This window comes from Entelurus aequoreus, linkage group LG07 (assembly GCF_033978785.1).
Source record: "Entelurus aequoreus isolate RoL-2023_Sb linkage group LG07, RoL_Eaeq_v1.1, whole genome shotgun sequence".
Taxonomy (NCBI): domain Eukaryota; kingdom Metazoa; phylum Chordata; class Actinopteri; order Syngnathiformes; family Syngnathidae; genus Entelurus; species Entelurus aequoreus.
In genome coordinates this window covers 2,418,487-2,434,840 of record NC_084737.1, presented here as the reverse complement: position 1 = coordinate 2,434,840, position 16,354 = coordinate 2,418,487, and the positions used below count along the sequence as shown (strand labels likewise).

The 16,354-nt window shown below is 32.8% G+C and overlaps 1 protein-coding gene across 1 annotated transcript; it reads right to left on the bottom strand.

Moving 5' to 3' along the window:
* Positions 1–240: 240 nt before the first annotated feature.
* On the bottom strand, positions 241–15,971 carry LOC133652906 (twist-related protein 2-like). Its single transcript, XM_062051849.1, has 2 exons — positions 14,764–15,971; positions 241–562 (listed from the first exon to the last, which is right to left on the bottom strand). Exon 1 carries the CDS (start codon positions 15,623–15,625, stop codon positions 15,047–15,049), a length of 579 nt encoding a protein of 192 aa, XP_061907833.1. The 5' UTR covers positions 15,626–15,971; the 3' UTR covers positions 241–562; positions 14,764–15,046.
* Between the last annotated feature and the right edge of the window lie 383 nt (positions 15,972–16,354).

The window sequence follows — 16,354 nt, the reverse complement described above, 5'->3', positions numbered from 1 at the left end:
AGAAGAAAAGTTACGTAAAGTAAGTTTCCTCACATTAATAACGTTACACAACTCTCTTTCTGCTTTTCATCTTTTTTTATCAAAATAGTTTTTATTTTAAAATGTTTCACTTGCTTGTCACACAAAATGAAGGTATTGGCGTGATATTTATTTGTCGCTGAATTTTCCCTCCATTTTCCCTCTTTTTAACGACTGTTTTCAAAGCCAAAAACAATGAAAATCACGTGTAAAAAGCTCCAAACAGGCTATTAAAAAAAAAACCTCACAGGGCTTTTTAATTGCACATTCTAGAATGTTCTTTGTGGAGGCGAAGAGTTCCTGACTGAGTGGGAAGGCGTGCAGACCTCGTTAAAGAAAAGGAGCCTTTTTAACAGGACGTCACAGACTTTCAACTCAACTTTATTCATGAAGACACTTTGGGGCTTGATCCTTTTCAAACACGCATTCATGCTCCTTGCAGCGGGAATATTGTCGTCCTCCAGGCCAAAGTCCGCAGGACTCCGAGGCTCAAAATGGCGGCGCGGCCCGGACAACACGCCGGTCCTTTTTTTTTTGTCAGCAGCTGGAAAGGGAGAGAAATTTATTTTTTAGTACAAATCTCGGAGCCTGGTGACATTTTTCACAGATAAAAAGTACGTATTTATAAAGTGTAGGATGAGTTTTTATGCGGAAAATGTTCACTTGGACATAAACTAAAGCCCCTTTCACACAATCCCTCTTTTTTTAGACTCAAGTTAAAAAAAATGTACAGATAAAAAGTACATATTTATAAAGTGTAGGATGAGTTTTTATGCAGAAAATGTTTAATTGGACATAAACTAAAGCCCCTTTCACACAATCCCTTTTTTTTTTTAGACTCAAGTTACATATTTTACAGATAAAAAGTACGTATTTATAAAGTGTAGGATGAGTTTTCATGCTGAAAATGTTCACTTGGACATAAACTAAAGCCCCTTTCACACAATCCCTTTTTTTTTCAGACTCAAGTTACATGTTTCACAGATAAAAAGTACATATTTATAAAGTGTAGGATGAGTTTTTATGTGGAAAATGTTCACTTGGACGTGAATTAAAGCCCCTTTCACACAATCCCTTTTTTTTTAGATTCAAGTTACATGTTTTACAGATAAAAAGTACATATTTATAAAGTGTAGGATGAGTTTTCATGCTGAAAATGTTCAGTTGAAAATAAACTAAAGCCCCTTTCACACAATCCCTTTTTTTTTCAGACTCAAGTTACATGTTTCACGGATAAAAAGTACGTATTTATAAAGTGTAGGATGAGTTTTTATGCAGAAAACTAAACTAAAGCCCCTTTCACACAATCCCTTTTTTTTTTTAGACTCAAGTTACATATTTTACAGATAAAAAGTACGTATTTATAAAGTGTAGGATGAGTTTTCATTCTGAAAACTAAACTAAAGCCCCTTTCACACAGTCCCTTTTTTTAGACTCAAGTTACATGTTTTACAGATAAAAAGTACATATTTATAAAGTGTAGGATGAGTTTTTAAGCTGAAAATGTTCAGTTGAAAATAAACTAAAACCCCTTTCACACAATCCCTCTTTTTTTGCTTTTTTTTTTAGACTCAATTTACATGTTTCACAGATAAAAAGTACGTATTTATAAAGTGTAGGATGAGTTTTTATGCGGAAAATGTTCACTTGGACATAAACTAAAGCCCCTTTCACACAATCCCTTTTTTTTTAGACTCAAGTTACATTTTTTTTACAGATAAAAAGTACATATTTATAAAGTGTAGGATGAGTTTTCATGCTGAAAATATTCAGTTGAAAATAAACTAAAACCCCTTTCACACAATACCTTTTTTTTTAACCGCTTTTTTTTTAGACTCAAGTTACATTTTTCACAGATAAAAAATACGTATTTATAAAGTGTAGGATGAGTTTTCATGCTGAAAATGTTTAATTGGACATAAACTAAAGCCCCTTTCACACAATCCCTTTTTTTTTCAGACTCAAGTTACATGTTTCACAGATAAAAAGTACGTATTTATAAAGTGTAGAATGAGTTTTCATGCTGAAAACTAAACTAAAGCTCCTTTCACACAATCCATTTTTTTTTTAACCGTTTTTTCTTTAGACTCAAGTTAAATTTTTTACAGATAAAAATTACGTATTTATAAAGTGTAGGATGAGTTTTTATGTGGAAAATGTTCACATTGAGATAAACTAAAGCCCCTTTCACACAATCCCTTTTTTTTTAGACTCAAGTTACATGTTTCACGGATAAAAAGAAGATATTTATAAAGTGTAGGGTGAGTTTTCATTCTGAAAACTAAACTAAAGCCCCTTTCACACAGTCCCTTTTTTTTAATTGCTTTTTTTTAGACTCAAGTTACATGTTTCACGGATAAAAAGTATGTATTTATAAAGTGTAGGATGAGTTTTTAAGCTGAAAATGTTCCGTTGAAAATAAACTAAAACCCCTTTCACACAATCTCTTTTTTTCTTGCTTTTTTTTAGACTCAAGTTACATGTTTCACAGATAAAAAGTACGTATTTATAAAGTGTAGGATGAGTTTTTATGTGGAAAATGTTCACTTTGACATAAACTAAAGCCCCTTTCACACAATCCCTCTTTTTTTAGACTCAAGTTAAATTTTTTACGGATAAAAAGTACATATTTATAAAGTGTAGGATGAGTTTTTATGCAGAAAATGTTTAATTGGACATAAACTAAAGCCCCTTTCACACAATCCCTTTTTTTTTCGACTCAAGTTACATGTTTCACGGATAAAAAGTACATATTTATAAAGTGTAGGATGAGTTTTCATTCTGAAAACTGAACTATAGCCCCTTTCACACAGTCCCTTTTTTTTAATCGCTTTTTTTTTAGACTCAAGTTACATTTTTTACAGATAAAAAGTATGTATTTATAAAGTGTAGGATGAGTTTTCATGCTGAAAATGTTCAGTTGAAAATAAACTAAAACCCCTTTCACACAATCCCTCTTTTTCTTGCTTTTTTTAGACTCAAGTTACATATTTTACAATTTACAGATAAAAAGTACGTATTTATAAAGTGTAGGATGAGTTTTTATGCAGAAAATGTTCACTTGGACATAAACTAAAGCCCCTTTCACACAATCCCTTTTTTTTCAGACTCAAGTTACATATTTCACAGATAAAAAGTACGCATTTATAAAGTGTAGGATGAGTTTTTATGCTGAAAATATTCAGTTGAAAATAAACTAAAACCCCTTTCACACAATACCTTTTTTTTTTCCAGACTCAAGTTACATGTTTCACAGATAAAAAGTAAGTATTTATAAAGTGTAGGATGAGTTTTTATATGGAAAATGTTCACTTGGAGATAAACTAAAGCCCCTTTCACACAATCTCTTTTTTTTTTAGACTCAAGTTACATTTTTTACAGATAAAAAGTACGTATTTATAAAGTGTAGGATGAGTTTTCATGCTGAAAACTAAACTAAAACCCCTTTCACACAATCCCTTTTTTTTTAACCGCTTTTTTTTTAGACTCAAGTTACATTTTTCACAGATAAAAAATACGTATTTATAAAGTGTAGGATGAGTTTTCATGCTGAAAATGTTTAATTGGACATAAACTAAAGCCCCTTTCACACAATCCCTTTTTTTTCAGACTCAAGTTACATGTTTCACAGATAAAAAGTACGTATTTATAAAGTGTAGAATGAGTTTTCATGCTGAAAACTAAACTAAAACCCCTTTCACACAATCCCTTTTTTTTTAACCGCTTTTTTTTTAGACTCCAGTTACCGGTACATGTTTTACAGATAAAAAGTACATATTTATAAAGTGTAGGATGAGTTTTTAAGCTGAAAATGTTCACTTGGACATAAACTAAAGCCCCTTTCACACAATCCCTTTTTTTTTTAGACTCAAGTTACATGTTTCAACGATAAAAAGTACATATTTATAAAGTGTCGGATGAGTTTTTATGCGGAAAATGTTCACTTGGACATAAACTAAAGCCCCTTTCACACAATCTCTTTCTTTTTAGACTCAAGTTACATGTTTCACAGATAAAAAGTACGTATTTAAAAGTGTAGGAAAATATTTTATGCTGAAAATGTTCAGTTGAACATAAACTAAAGCTCCTTTCACACAACCCATTTTTTCTCGCTTTTTTTAGACTCAAGTTTCATTTTTTTTTACAGATAAAAAGTACGTATTTATAAAGTGTAGGATGAGTTTTCATGCTGAAAATGTTTAATTGGACATAAACTAAAGCCCCTTTCACACAATCCCTTTTTTTTTAGACTCAAGTTACATGTTTCACAGATAAAAAGTATGTATTTATAAAGTGTAGGATGAGTTTTCATTCTGAAAACTAAACTAGACTCAAGTTACATATTTTACAGATAAAAAGTATGTATTTATAAAGTGTAGGATGAGTTTTTATGTGGAAAATGTTCACTTGGACATAAACTAAAGCCCCTTTCACACAATCCCTTTTTTTTCAGACTCAAGTTACATGTTTCACAGATAAAAAGTACGTATTTATAAAGTGTAGGATGAGTTTTTAAGCTGAAAATGTTCAGTTGAAAATAAACTAAAACCCCTTTCACACAATCCCTTTTTTTTCAGACTCAAGTTACATGTTTTACAGATAAAAAGTACGTATTTATAAAGTGTAGGATGAGTTTTCATGCTGAAAACTAAACTAAAGCTCCTTTCACACAATCCCTTTTTTTTTACCGCTTTTTTTTTTAGTCTCGAGTTACATGTTTCACAGATAAAAAATGTGTATTTATAAAGTGTAGGATGTGTTTTCATGCTGAAAATATTTAATTGGACATAAACTAAAGCCCCTTTCACACAATCCCTTTTTTTCCCGTCTTTTTTTAGACTCAAGTGACATTTTTTACAGATAAAAAGTAAGTATTTATAAAGCGTAGGAATGGATTTCATTTTGAAAATGTTCACTTGGACATAAACTAAAGCCCCTTTCACACAACCCCTTCCATCCGCTTTTTTTTAGACTCAAATTACATTTTTACAGATAAAAAGTACGCATTTATAAAGTGTAGGATGAGTTTTCATGCTGAAAATGTTTACTTGGACATAAACTAAAGCCCCTTTCACACAATCTCTCTTTTTCCTGCTTTTTTTAGACTCAAGTTGCATTTTTTACAGCTAAAAAGTACGTATTTGTAAAGTGTAGGAATAGATTTCATGCTGAAAATGTTCACTCGGACATAAACTAAAGCCCCTTTCACGCAATCCAGCTTTTTGCTGCTTTTTTTAGACTCAAGCCATTTTTCCAAGATAAAAAGTAGGTATTCACAAAGTGTAGGATGAGTTTTCATGCTGAAAATGTTCGATTGACCATAAACAAAAGCCCCTTTCACACAATTCCTCTTTTTTCCCTCTTTTTGAGACTCATGTTTAATTTTTTGAAGATAAAAAGTATGTATTTATAAAGTGTAGTCTGAGTTGATAATATACTTAATACTCACTTTGACATAAACAAAAGCCCCTTTCACACAATTTCTATACCTCTCTTTCCCCCATTTTCCCATTTTTAAGAGTTTTCCCCTAATTTATCCCTATTTACCACCGTCCCTCTTTAAAAGATCCATTTAATAACCTGCAGTATGTTGCACCATTTTTACTTGTGGTTGTTCAGTGTGAAAAGCACCAACAAGGACTGGAGAGACAAAGTCGGCATGACAATTTCTGGGCTTTGGGCTTAGAAACAGAGGCGGGACGGCATCTTGTGTGACAGGGAAAAGGAACAGTGTCATGAAGTTGTGTCTGTAGCACATTTTTACCGTATTTTTGTCACAACAGTCCGTATCAGTGCCTTTCACACAGAACAGGAATGATTATTGTGTGTGTGAAAAGGGTATTCCGCAATTCTGTGTTAGGGGTGTGAAGTGTCAAGGGAAGAGCAGGAAGTTCTGCATGAAAGGCAGAGGTGAAACAATGTCTGCTCTGATGCTACATCCTGATGGTGGACGATAGCTGGATTCTGTCCCCTTTCACACAGGTAATGTCCCACCCGTGTCACGGCTCCGACTCCTTTTATAGGTGGAATATTGCCATACTTTTATATGACCAAAGAATACTGCTGTTTTTAGGGATCTACTGCAAAAATGCAAGTTCAATCTAATTTTATATGACAAAAGGATACTGCTGTTTTTAGGGATCTACTGCAAAAATGCAAGTTCAATCTTTTTTTTATGACAAAAAATACTGCTGTTTTTAAGGATCTACTGCAAAAATGCAAGTTAAATCTAATTTTATATGACAAAAGGATACTGCTGTTTTTAGGGATCCACTGCAAAAATGCAAGTTAAATCTTTTTTTTATGACAAAAAATACTGCTGTTTTTAGGGATCTACTGCAAAAATGCAAGTTAAATCTAATTTTATATGACGAAAGGATACTGCTGTTTTTAGGGATCTACTGCAAAAATGCAAGTTCAATCTAATTTTATATGACAAAAGGATACTGCTGTTTTTAGGGATCTACTGCAAAAATGCAAGTTAAATCTTTTTTTATGACAAAAAATACTGCTGTTTTTTAAGGATCTACTACAAAAATGCAAGTTAAATCTAATTTTATATGACAAAAGAATACTGCTGTTTTTAGGGATCCACTGCAAAAATGCAAGTTCAATCTTTTTTTTATAAAAAAAAATACTGCTGTTTTTAAGGATCTACTGCAAAAATGCAAGTTAAATCTAATTTTATATGACAAAAGGATACTGCTGTTTTTAGGAATATACTGCAAAAATGCAAGTTCAATCTAATTTTATATGACAAAAGGATACTGCTGTTTTTAGGGATCTACTGCAAAAATGCAAGTTAAATCTTTTTGTATGACAAAAAATACTGCTGTTTTTAAGGATCTACTACAAAAATGCAAGTTAAATCTAATTTTATATGACAAAATAATACTGCTGTTTTTAGGGATCCACTGAAAAAATGCAAGTTCAATCTTTTTTTTATAACAAAAAATACTGCTGTTTTTAGGGATCTACTGCAAAAATGCAAGTTAAATCTAATTGTATATGACAAAAGGATACTGCTGTTTTTAGGGATCTACTGCAAAAATGCAAGTTCAATCTAATTTTATATGACAAAAGGATACTGCTGTTTTTAGGGATCTACTGCAAAAATGCAAGTTAAATCTTTTTTTTATGACAAAAAATACTGCTGTTTTTAAGGATCTACTACAAAAATGCAAGTTAAATCTAATTTTATATGACAAAAGGATACTGCTGTTTTTAGGGATCCACTGCAAAAATGCAAGTTCAATCTTTTTTTTATAACAAAAAATACTGCTGTTTTTAGGGATCTACTGCAAAAATGCAAGTTAAATCTAATTGTATATGACAAAAGGATACTGCTGTTTTTAGGGATCTACTGCAAAAATGCAAGTTCAATCTAATTTTATATGACAAAATGATACTGCTGTTTTTAGGGATCTACTGCAAAAATGCAAGTTAAATCTTTTTTTTATGACAAAAAATACTGCTGTTTTTAAGGATCTACTACAAAAATGCAAGTTAAATCTAATTTTATATGACAAAAGGATACTGCTGTTTTTAGGGATCCACTGCAAAAATGCAAGTTCAATCTTTTTTTTATAACAAAAAATACTGTTGTTTTTAGGGATCTACTGCAAAAATGCAAGTTAAATCTAAGTTTATATGACAAAAGGATACTGCTGTTTTTAGGGATCTACTGCAAAAATGCAAGTTCAATCTAATTTTATATGACAAAAGGATACTGCTGTTTTTAGGGATCTACTGCAAAAATGCAAGTTAAATCTTTTTTTATGACAAAAAATACTGCTGTTTATAAGGATCTACTACAAAAATGCAAGTTAAATCTAATTTTATATGACAAAAGGATACTGCTGTTTTTAGGGATCCACTGCAAAAATGCAAGTTCAATCTTTTTTTTATAACAAAAATTACTGCTGTTTTTAGGGATCTACTGCAAAAATGCAAGTTAAATCTAATTTTATATGACGAAAGGATACTGCTGTTTTTAGGGATCTACTGCAAAAATGCAAGTTCAATCTTTTTTTATGACAAAAAATACTGCTGTTTTTTAAGGATCTACTACAAAAATGCAAGTTAAATCTAATTTTATATGACAAAAGAATACTGCTGTTTTAGGGATCCACTGCAAAAATGCAAGTTCAATCTTTTTTTTATTAAAAAAAATACTGCTGTTTTTAAGGATCTACTGCAAAAATGCAAGTTAAATCTAATTTTATATGACAAAAGGATACTGCTGTTTTTAGGAATATACTGCAAAAATGCAAGTTCAATCTAATTTTATATGACAAAAGGATACTGCTGTTTTTAGGGATCTACTGCAAAAATGCAAGTTAAATCTTTTTGTATGACAAAAAATACTGCTGTTTTTAAGGATCTACTACAAAAATGCAAGTTAAATCTAATTTTATATGACAAAATAATACTGCTGTTTTTAGGGATCCACTGAAAAAATGCAAGTTCAATCTTTTTTTTATAACAAAAAATACTGCTGTTTTTAGGGATCTACTGCAAAAATGCAAGTTAAATCTAATTGTATATGACAAAAGGATACTGCTGTTTTTAGGGATCTACTGCAAAAATGCAAGTTCAATCTAATTTTATATGACAAAAGGATACTGCTGTTTTTAGGGATCTACTGCAAAAATGCAAGTTAAATCTTTTTTTATGACAAAAAATACTGCTGTTTTTAAGGATCTACTACAAAAATGCAAGTTAAATCTAATTTTATATGACAAAAGGATACTGCTGTTTTTAGGGATCCACTGCAAAAATGCAAGTTCAATCTTTTTTTTATAACAAAAAATACTGCTGTTTTTAGGGATCTACTGCAAAAATGCAAGTTAAATCTAAGTTTATATGACAAAAGGATACTGCTGTTTTTAGGGATCTACTGCAAAAATGCAAGTTCAATCTAATTTTATATGACAAAAGGATACTGCTGTTTTTAGGGATCTACTGCAAAAATGCAAGTTAAATCTTTTTTTATGACAAAAAATACTGCTGTTTTTTAAGGATCTACTACAAAAATGCAAGTTAAATCTAATTTTATATGACAAAAGAATACTGCTGTTTTTAGGGATCCACTGCAAAAATGCAAGTTCAATCTTTTTTTTATAAAAAAAAATACTGCTGTTTTTAAGGATCTACTGCAAACATGCAAGTTAAATCTAATTTTATATGACAAAAGGATACTGCTGTTTTTAGGAATATACTGCAAAAATGCAAGTTCAATCTAATTTTATATGACAAAAGGATACTGCTGTTTTTAGGGATCTACTGCAAAAATGCAAGTTAAATCTTTTTGTATGACAAAAAATACTGCTGTTTTTAAGGATCTACTACAAAAATGCAAGTTAAATCTAATTTTATATGACAAAATAATACTGCTGTTTTTAAGGATCCACTGAAAAAATGCAAGTTCAATCTTTTTTTTATAACAAAAAATACTGCTGTTTTTAGGGATCTACTGCAAAAATGCAAGTTAAATCTAATTGTATATGACAAAAGGATACTGCTGTTTTTAGGGATCTACTGCAAAAATGCAAGTTCAATCTAATTTTATATGACAAAAGGATACTGCTGTTTTTAGGGATCTACTGCAAAAATGCAAGTTAAATCTTTTTTTATGACAAAAAATACTGCTGTTTATAAGGATCTACTACAAAAATGCAAGTTAAATCTAATTTTATATGACAAAAGGATACTGCTGTTTTTAGGGATCCACTGCAAAAATGCAAGTTCAATCTTTTTTTTATAACAAAAAATACTGCTGTTTTTAGGGATCTACTGCAAAAATGCAAGTTAAATCTAATTTTATATGACGAAAGGATACTGCTGTTTTTAGGGATCTACTGCAAAAATGCAAGTTCAATCTAATTTTATATGACAAAAGGATACTGCTGTTTTTAGGGATCTACTGCAAAAATGCAAGTTCAATCTTTTTTTATGACAAAAAATACTGCTGTTTTTAAGGATCTACTACAAAAATGCAAGTTAAATCTAATTTTATATGACAAAAGGATACTGCTGTTTTTAGGGATCCACTGCAAAAATGCAAGTTCAATCTTTTTTTATAACAAAAAATACTGCTGTTTTTAGGGATCTACTGCAAAAATGCAAGTTAAATCTAATTTTATATGACAAAAGGATACTGCTGTTTTTAGGGATGTACTGCAAAAATGCAAGTTAAATCTAATTTTATATGACAAAAGGATACTGCTGTTTTTAGGTATTTTCTGCAAAAATGCAAGTTAAATCTAATTTTATATGACAAAAGGATACTGCTGTTTTTAGGGATCTACTGCAAAAATGCAAGTTCAATCTAATTTTATATGACAAAAGGATACTGCTGTTTTTAGGATCTCGTGCAAAAATGCAAGTTCAATCTAATTTTATATGACAAACGGATACTGCTGTTTTTAGGGATCTACTGCAAAAATGCAAGTTAAATCTTTTTTTATGACAAAAAATACTGCTTTTTTTAAGGATCTACTACAAAAATGCAAGTTAAATCTAATTTTATATGACAAAAGGATAATGCTGTTTTTAGGGATCTACTGCAAAAATGCAAGTTCAATCTAATTTTATATGACAAAAGCATACTGCTGTTTTTAGGGATCCACTGCAAAAATGCAAGTTAAATCTTTTTTTATGACAAAAAATACTGCTGTTTTTAAGGATCTACTACAAAAATGCAAGTTAAATCTAATTTTATATGACAAAAGAATACTGCTGTTTTTAGGGATCCACTGCAAAAAATGCAAGTTCAATCTTTTTTTATAACAAAAAATACTGCTGTTTTTAGGGATCTACTGCAAAAATGCAAGTTAAATCTAATTTTATATGACGAAAGGATACTGCTGTTTTTAGGGATCTACTGCAAAAATGCAAGTTCAATCTAATTTTATATGACAAAAGGATACTGCTGTTTTTAGGGATCTACTGCAAAAATGCAAGTTAAATATTTTTTTATGACAAAAAATACTGCTGTTTTTAAGGATCTACTACAAAAATGCAAGTTAAATCTAATTTTATATGACAAAAGAATACTGCTGTTTTTAGGGATCCACTGCAAAAATGCAAGTTAAATCTTTTTTTATAACAAAAAATACTGCTGTTTTTAGGGATCTACTACAAAAATGCCAGTTAAATCTAATTCTATATGACAAAACAATACTCCTCTTTTAATGATCTACTACCAAACACTATCAAAAATATTTTATGTTACGGTAGCACGCTGCTGTTTTTAGGGATCTACTTCAAATATGCAAGGTAAATCTAATTTTATATGACAAAAGAATACTGCTATTTTTAATTATCTACTACGAAAACACTGTCAAAGATCCTCTATGTGACAGGACCACTCTGCTGTTTTTAGGGATCTACTTAAAAAATGCAAAGTAAATCTAATTTTATATGAAATAGGCATTCTGCTGTTTTTAATGATCTACTAAACAAACATTATCAAAAGTATTCTATGTGACAGGAGTACTCTGCTGTTTTTAGGGATCTACTTAAAAAATGCAAGTTAAATCTAATTTTATATGACAAAAGAATACTGCTGTTTTTAGGGATCTACTTAAAAAATGCAAGTTAAATCTAATTTTATATAACAAAATAATACTGCTGTTTTTAATTATCTACTGCAAAAAGACAAGTTAAATTTAATTTTTACATGACAAAAGAATACTGCTGTTTTTAATTATCTACTACCAAACACTATCAAAAATATTCTATGTGACAGGATCACTCTGCTGTTTTTAGGGATATACTTTAAAAAAATGCAAGGTAACTCTAATGTTGTATGAAATAGGAATTCTGCTGTTTTTAATGATCTACTAAACAAACATTATCAAAAATATTCTATGTGACAGGAGCACTCTGCTGTTTTTAATGATCTACCACCAAACACTGTCAAATATATTTTATGTGGCTGTAGCACTCTGCTATTTTTAGGGATCTACTTAAAAAAATAAGTTAAATCTTATTTATATGACGATGACAAATGATTTTATATGAAAATAGAATTCTGCTGTTTTTTATGATCTACTACAAAAACACTGTCAAAGATCCTCTGTGTGACAGGAGCATTCTGTTGTTTTTAGGGATCTACTGCAAAAATGCAAGTTAAAACTAATTTTATATGACAAAAGAATACTGCTGTTTTTAGTGATCAACTGCAAAAATGCAAGTTAAATCTACTTTTATATGACCAAAGAATGCTGCTGTTTTTAGGGATCTATTACAAAAATGCAAGTTAAATCTAGTTTTATATGACAAAGGAATACTGCTGTTTTTAGGGTTCTAATACAACAATGCAAGTTAAATCAAATTTTATATGACAAAAGAATACTTCTATTTTTATGGATGTACTACAAAAATGCAAGTTAAATCTAATTTTATATGACCAAAGAATACTGCTGTTTTTAGGGATCTACTACAAAAATGCAGGTTAAATCTAATTTTATATGACAAAAGAATACTGCTGTTTTTAATGATCGACTGCAAAAATGCAAGTTAAATCTACTTTTATATGAACAAAGAATACAGCTGTTTTTAGAGATCTACTACAAAAATGCATGTTAAATCTAATTTTTTAAGACAATAGAATACTGCTGTTTTTTTATGATTTACTACAAAAACACTGTCAAAGATCTTCTGTGTGACAGGACCACTCTGCTGTTTTTAGGGATCTACTGCAAAAATGCAAGTTACATCTAATTCTATATGACAAAAGAATACTGCTGTTTTTAGGGATGGACTGCAAAAATGCAAGTTAAATCTACTTTTATATGACCAATTAATGCTGCAGTTTTTAGGGATCTACTACAAAAATACAAGTTAAATCTAATTTTATATGACAAAGGAATACTGTTGTTTTTAGGGATCTACTACAAAAATGCATGTTAAATCTAATTTTATATGACAAAAGAATACTGCTGTTTTTAGTGATCGACTGCAAAAATGCAAGTTAAATCTACTTTTATATGACAAAAGAATACTGCTGTTTTTAGTGATCGACTGCAAAAATGCAAGTTAAATCTACTTTTATATGACCAAAGAATGCTGCTGTTTTTAGGGATCTATTACAAAAATGCAAGTTAAATCTAATTTTATATGACAAAAGAATACTGCTATTTTTATGGATGTACTACAAAAATGCAAGTTAAATCTAATTTTATATGACCAAAGAATACTGCTGTTTTTAGGGATCTACTACAAAAATGCAAGTTAAATCTAATTTTATATGACAAAAGAATACTGCTGTTTTTAATGATCGACTGCAAAAATGCAAGTTAAATCTACTTTTATATGACCAAAGAATACTGCTGTTTTTAGGGATCTACTACAAAAATGCATGTTAAATCTAATTTTATATGACAATAGAATACTGCTGTTTTTTTTATGAATTACTACAAAAACACTGTCAAAGATCCTCTGTGTGTCAGGACCACTCTACTGTTTTTAGGGATCTAATGCAAAAATGCAAGTTACATCTAATTCTATATGACAAAAGAATACTGCTGTTTTTAGTGATCTACTGCAAAAATGCAAGTTAAATGTACTTTTATATAACCAAAGAATACTGCTGTTTTTAGTGATCTACTACAAAAATGCATTTTAAATCTAATTTTATATGACAATAGAATACTGCTGTTTTTTTATGATTTACTACAAAAACACTGTCAAAGATCCTCTGTGTGACAGGACCACTCTGCTGTTTTTAGGGATCTACTGCATAATGCAAGTTACTTCTAATTTTATATGACAAAGGAATACTGCTCTTTTTAGGGATCTACTGCAAAAGTGCAAGTTACATCTAATAGTATATGACAATATAATACTGCTGTTTTTAATGATCTACTACAAAAACACTGTCAAAGATCCTCTGTGTGACAGGAGCACTCTGCTGTTTTTAGGGATCTTCTGCAAAAATGCAAGTTACATCTAATGTTATATGACAAAAGAATACTGCTGTTTTTAGGGATCGACTGCAAAAATGCAAGTTAAATACAATTTTATATGACAAAAGAATACTGCTATTTTTATGGATCTACTACAAAAATGCAAGTTAAATCTAATTTTATATGACAAAAGAATACTGCTGTTTTTAGTGATTGACTGCAAAAATGCAAGTTAAATCTACTTTTATATGGCCAAAGAATGCTGCTGTTTTTAGGGATCCATTACAAAAATGCAAGTTAAATCAAATTTTATATGACAAAAGAATACTGCTATTTTTATGGATGTACTACAAAAATGCGAGTTAAATCTAATTTTATATGACCAAAGAATACTGCTATTTTTAGGGATCTACTACAAAAATGCAAGGTATATGTAATGTTATATGACAAAAGAATACTGCTGTTTTTAATGATCGACTGCAAAAATGCAAGTTAAATCTACTTTTATATGACCAAAGAATACTGCTGTTTTTAGGGATCTACTACAAAAATGCAAGGTATATGTAATGTTATATGACCAAAGAATACTGCTGTTTTTAGGGATCTACTACAAAAATGCAAGTTACATCAAATTTTATATGACAATAGAATGCTGCTGTTTTTTATGATCGACTACAAAAACACTGTCAAAGATCCTCTGTGTGACAGGAGCACTCTGCTGTTTTTAGGGATCAACTGCATAATGCAAGTTAAATCTAATTTTATATGACAAAATGATACTGCTGTTTTTAGGGATCTACAAGTCAAGTTAAGACAACGCTGGGATGCATACCTACGTTGTTGATGATGATGGTTGCTATGGTGACGAGGTGATGCTGGGGGTGGAGCTAAGGGTCAAACATTGCGAGACAAAAAGATCCAACACAGAGACGTCAGTCTTTGCTGCAGAGACAAAAAGAAAAAGAAAAAGGAAAACCAGAACCAAGAGCAAAGTCGGTGGTGACCAAGAAAGACCAACAGATGGGATGAAGTCTCTTCAGGAGTCTTTGTTGTGTAACCTGAGACCTGCCAGTCCATTTGGAACGTGGTCCACGTTTGAAGTCCAAGACCAAAGACTAGTGTCCGGCAGACATGGTGGACCAGGCGCCCTCCATCCTCCAGACGGAGAAGGCGTAGCTCAGCCTGTCGTGGGCCAGGTAGTTGCAGCCGCTCGGCTTGGAGTCCGCCTCCTCGTTCTGCAGAACCTGGTACAGGAAGTCGATGTAGCGCGACGCCAGCTTCAGGGTCTGGATCTTGCTCAGCTTGTCCGACGGGAGCGTGGGGATGATCTTCCTCAAGGAGGCGAAGGCTTCGTTGAGGGACTGCGTCCTCTGGCGCTCGCGGATGTTGGCGATCACCCTCTGGCCGTGGGGGTCCTCCGGAGACGACGGATCCCCGGTGGGACCGGGACCCGGAGACAGGGACGGTCCCGTGGAGGAAAGCTGATGCTGAGGACTGCTTTTGATTTTCTTGGGAGCGTAGACGTGGACCTGGTCCACGGGGTCGCTGGACGGGGCGCTGGAGTCGTCCACCGGGGGTTTGCCCGTGTTCCGTTTCCGTCTGACTCCGGGTGTCGCCACCAGAACCGGGCAGGCATTGGACGGCGGTTTTTCTGGGTTCTCCTGATCAGCGCCAGTCTGCTGCTGGTCTCTCATAGTTCTCTGCCAAGTCAGGGCTGACTCTCCACCCTTTCTCTCCGGTCTTTGGCCCGTTGTTCCACGGTCTTGTTCCGCTCCTCAAGTTGCCTTTGGTCCGGTGGAAAGAGTCTCTGTCCTTCATCCCCGGTCAGCCAGCCACTGGTCTCTGCCCGCCGTCACACCGCATGGGTCCTCCTCCAGCTAGCGTGTGATCCAGCAGGGACTGGGATCTGGGAGGAGACCTCGGAGCGCTCGGCGGTCCGCCCATCTGATCCACTGATTGGTGCAGGAATCCTGAACCGCGGAGCTCTGTGATCAAAGGGAGAAGGTGTCTGGTGGAGCCAAACCAAATCAGACCTCAATGACGTCGCCTCGGAGGATTCCCGACTTTATTGCTTCCAGATTTTTACCCCCCAAGCCCCCCTTTCCTGGGTCTTTCTCACCCCCCTTTCCTAGGTCTTTCTCAGCCCCCTCTCCTAGGTCTTTCTCACCCCCCTTTCCTAGGTCTTTCTCACCCCCCTCTCCTAGGTCTTTCTCACCCCCCTTTCCTAGGTCTTTCTCACCCCCCTCTCCTAGGTCTTTCTCACCCCCCTTTCCTAGGTCTTTCTCAGCCCCCTCTCCTAGGTCTTTCTCATCCCCCTTTCCTAGGTCTTTCTCACCCCCCTCTCCTAGGTCTTTCTCACCCCCCTTTCCTAGGTCTTTCTCACCCCCCTTTCCTAGGTCTTTCTCACCCCCCTTTTCTAGGTA

Excerpts from the sequence above, each read along its gene's own strand:
- LOC133652906 (XM_062051849.1), bottom strand. The coding sequence starts at position 15,625 with ATGAGAGACCAGCAGCAGACTGGCGCTGATCAGGAGAACCCAGAAAAA.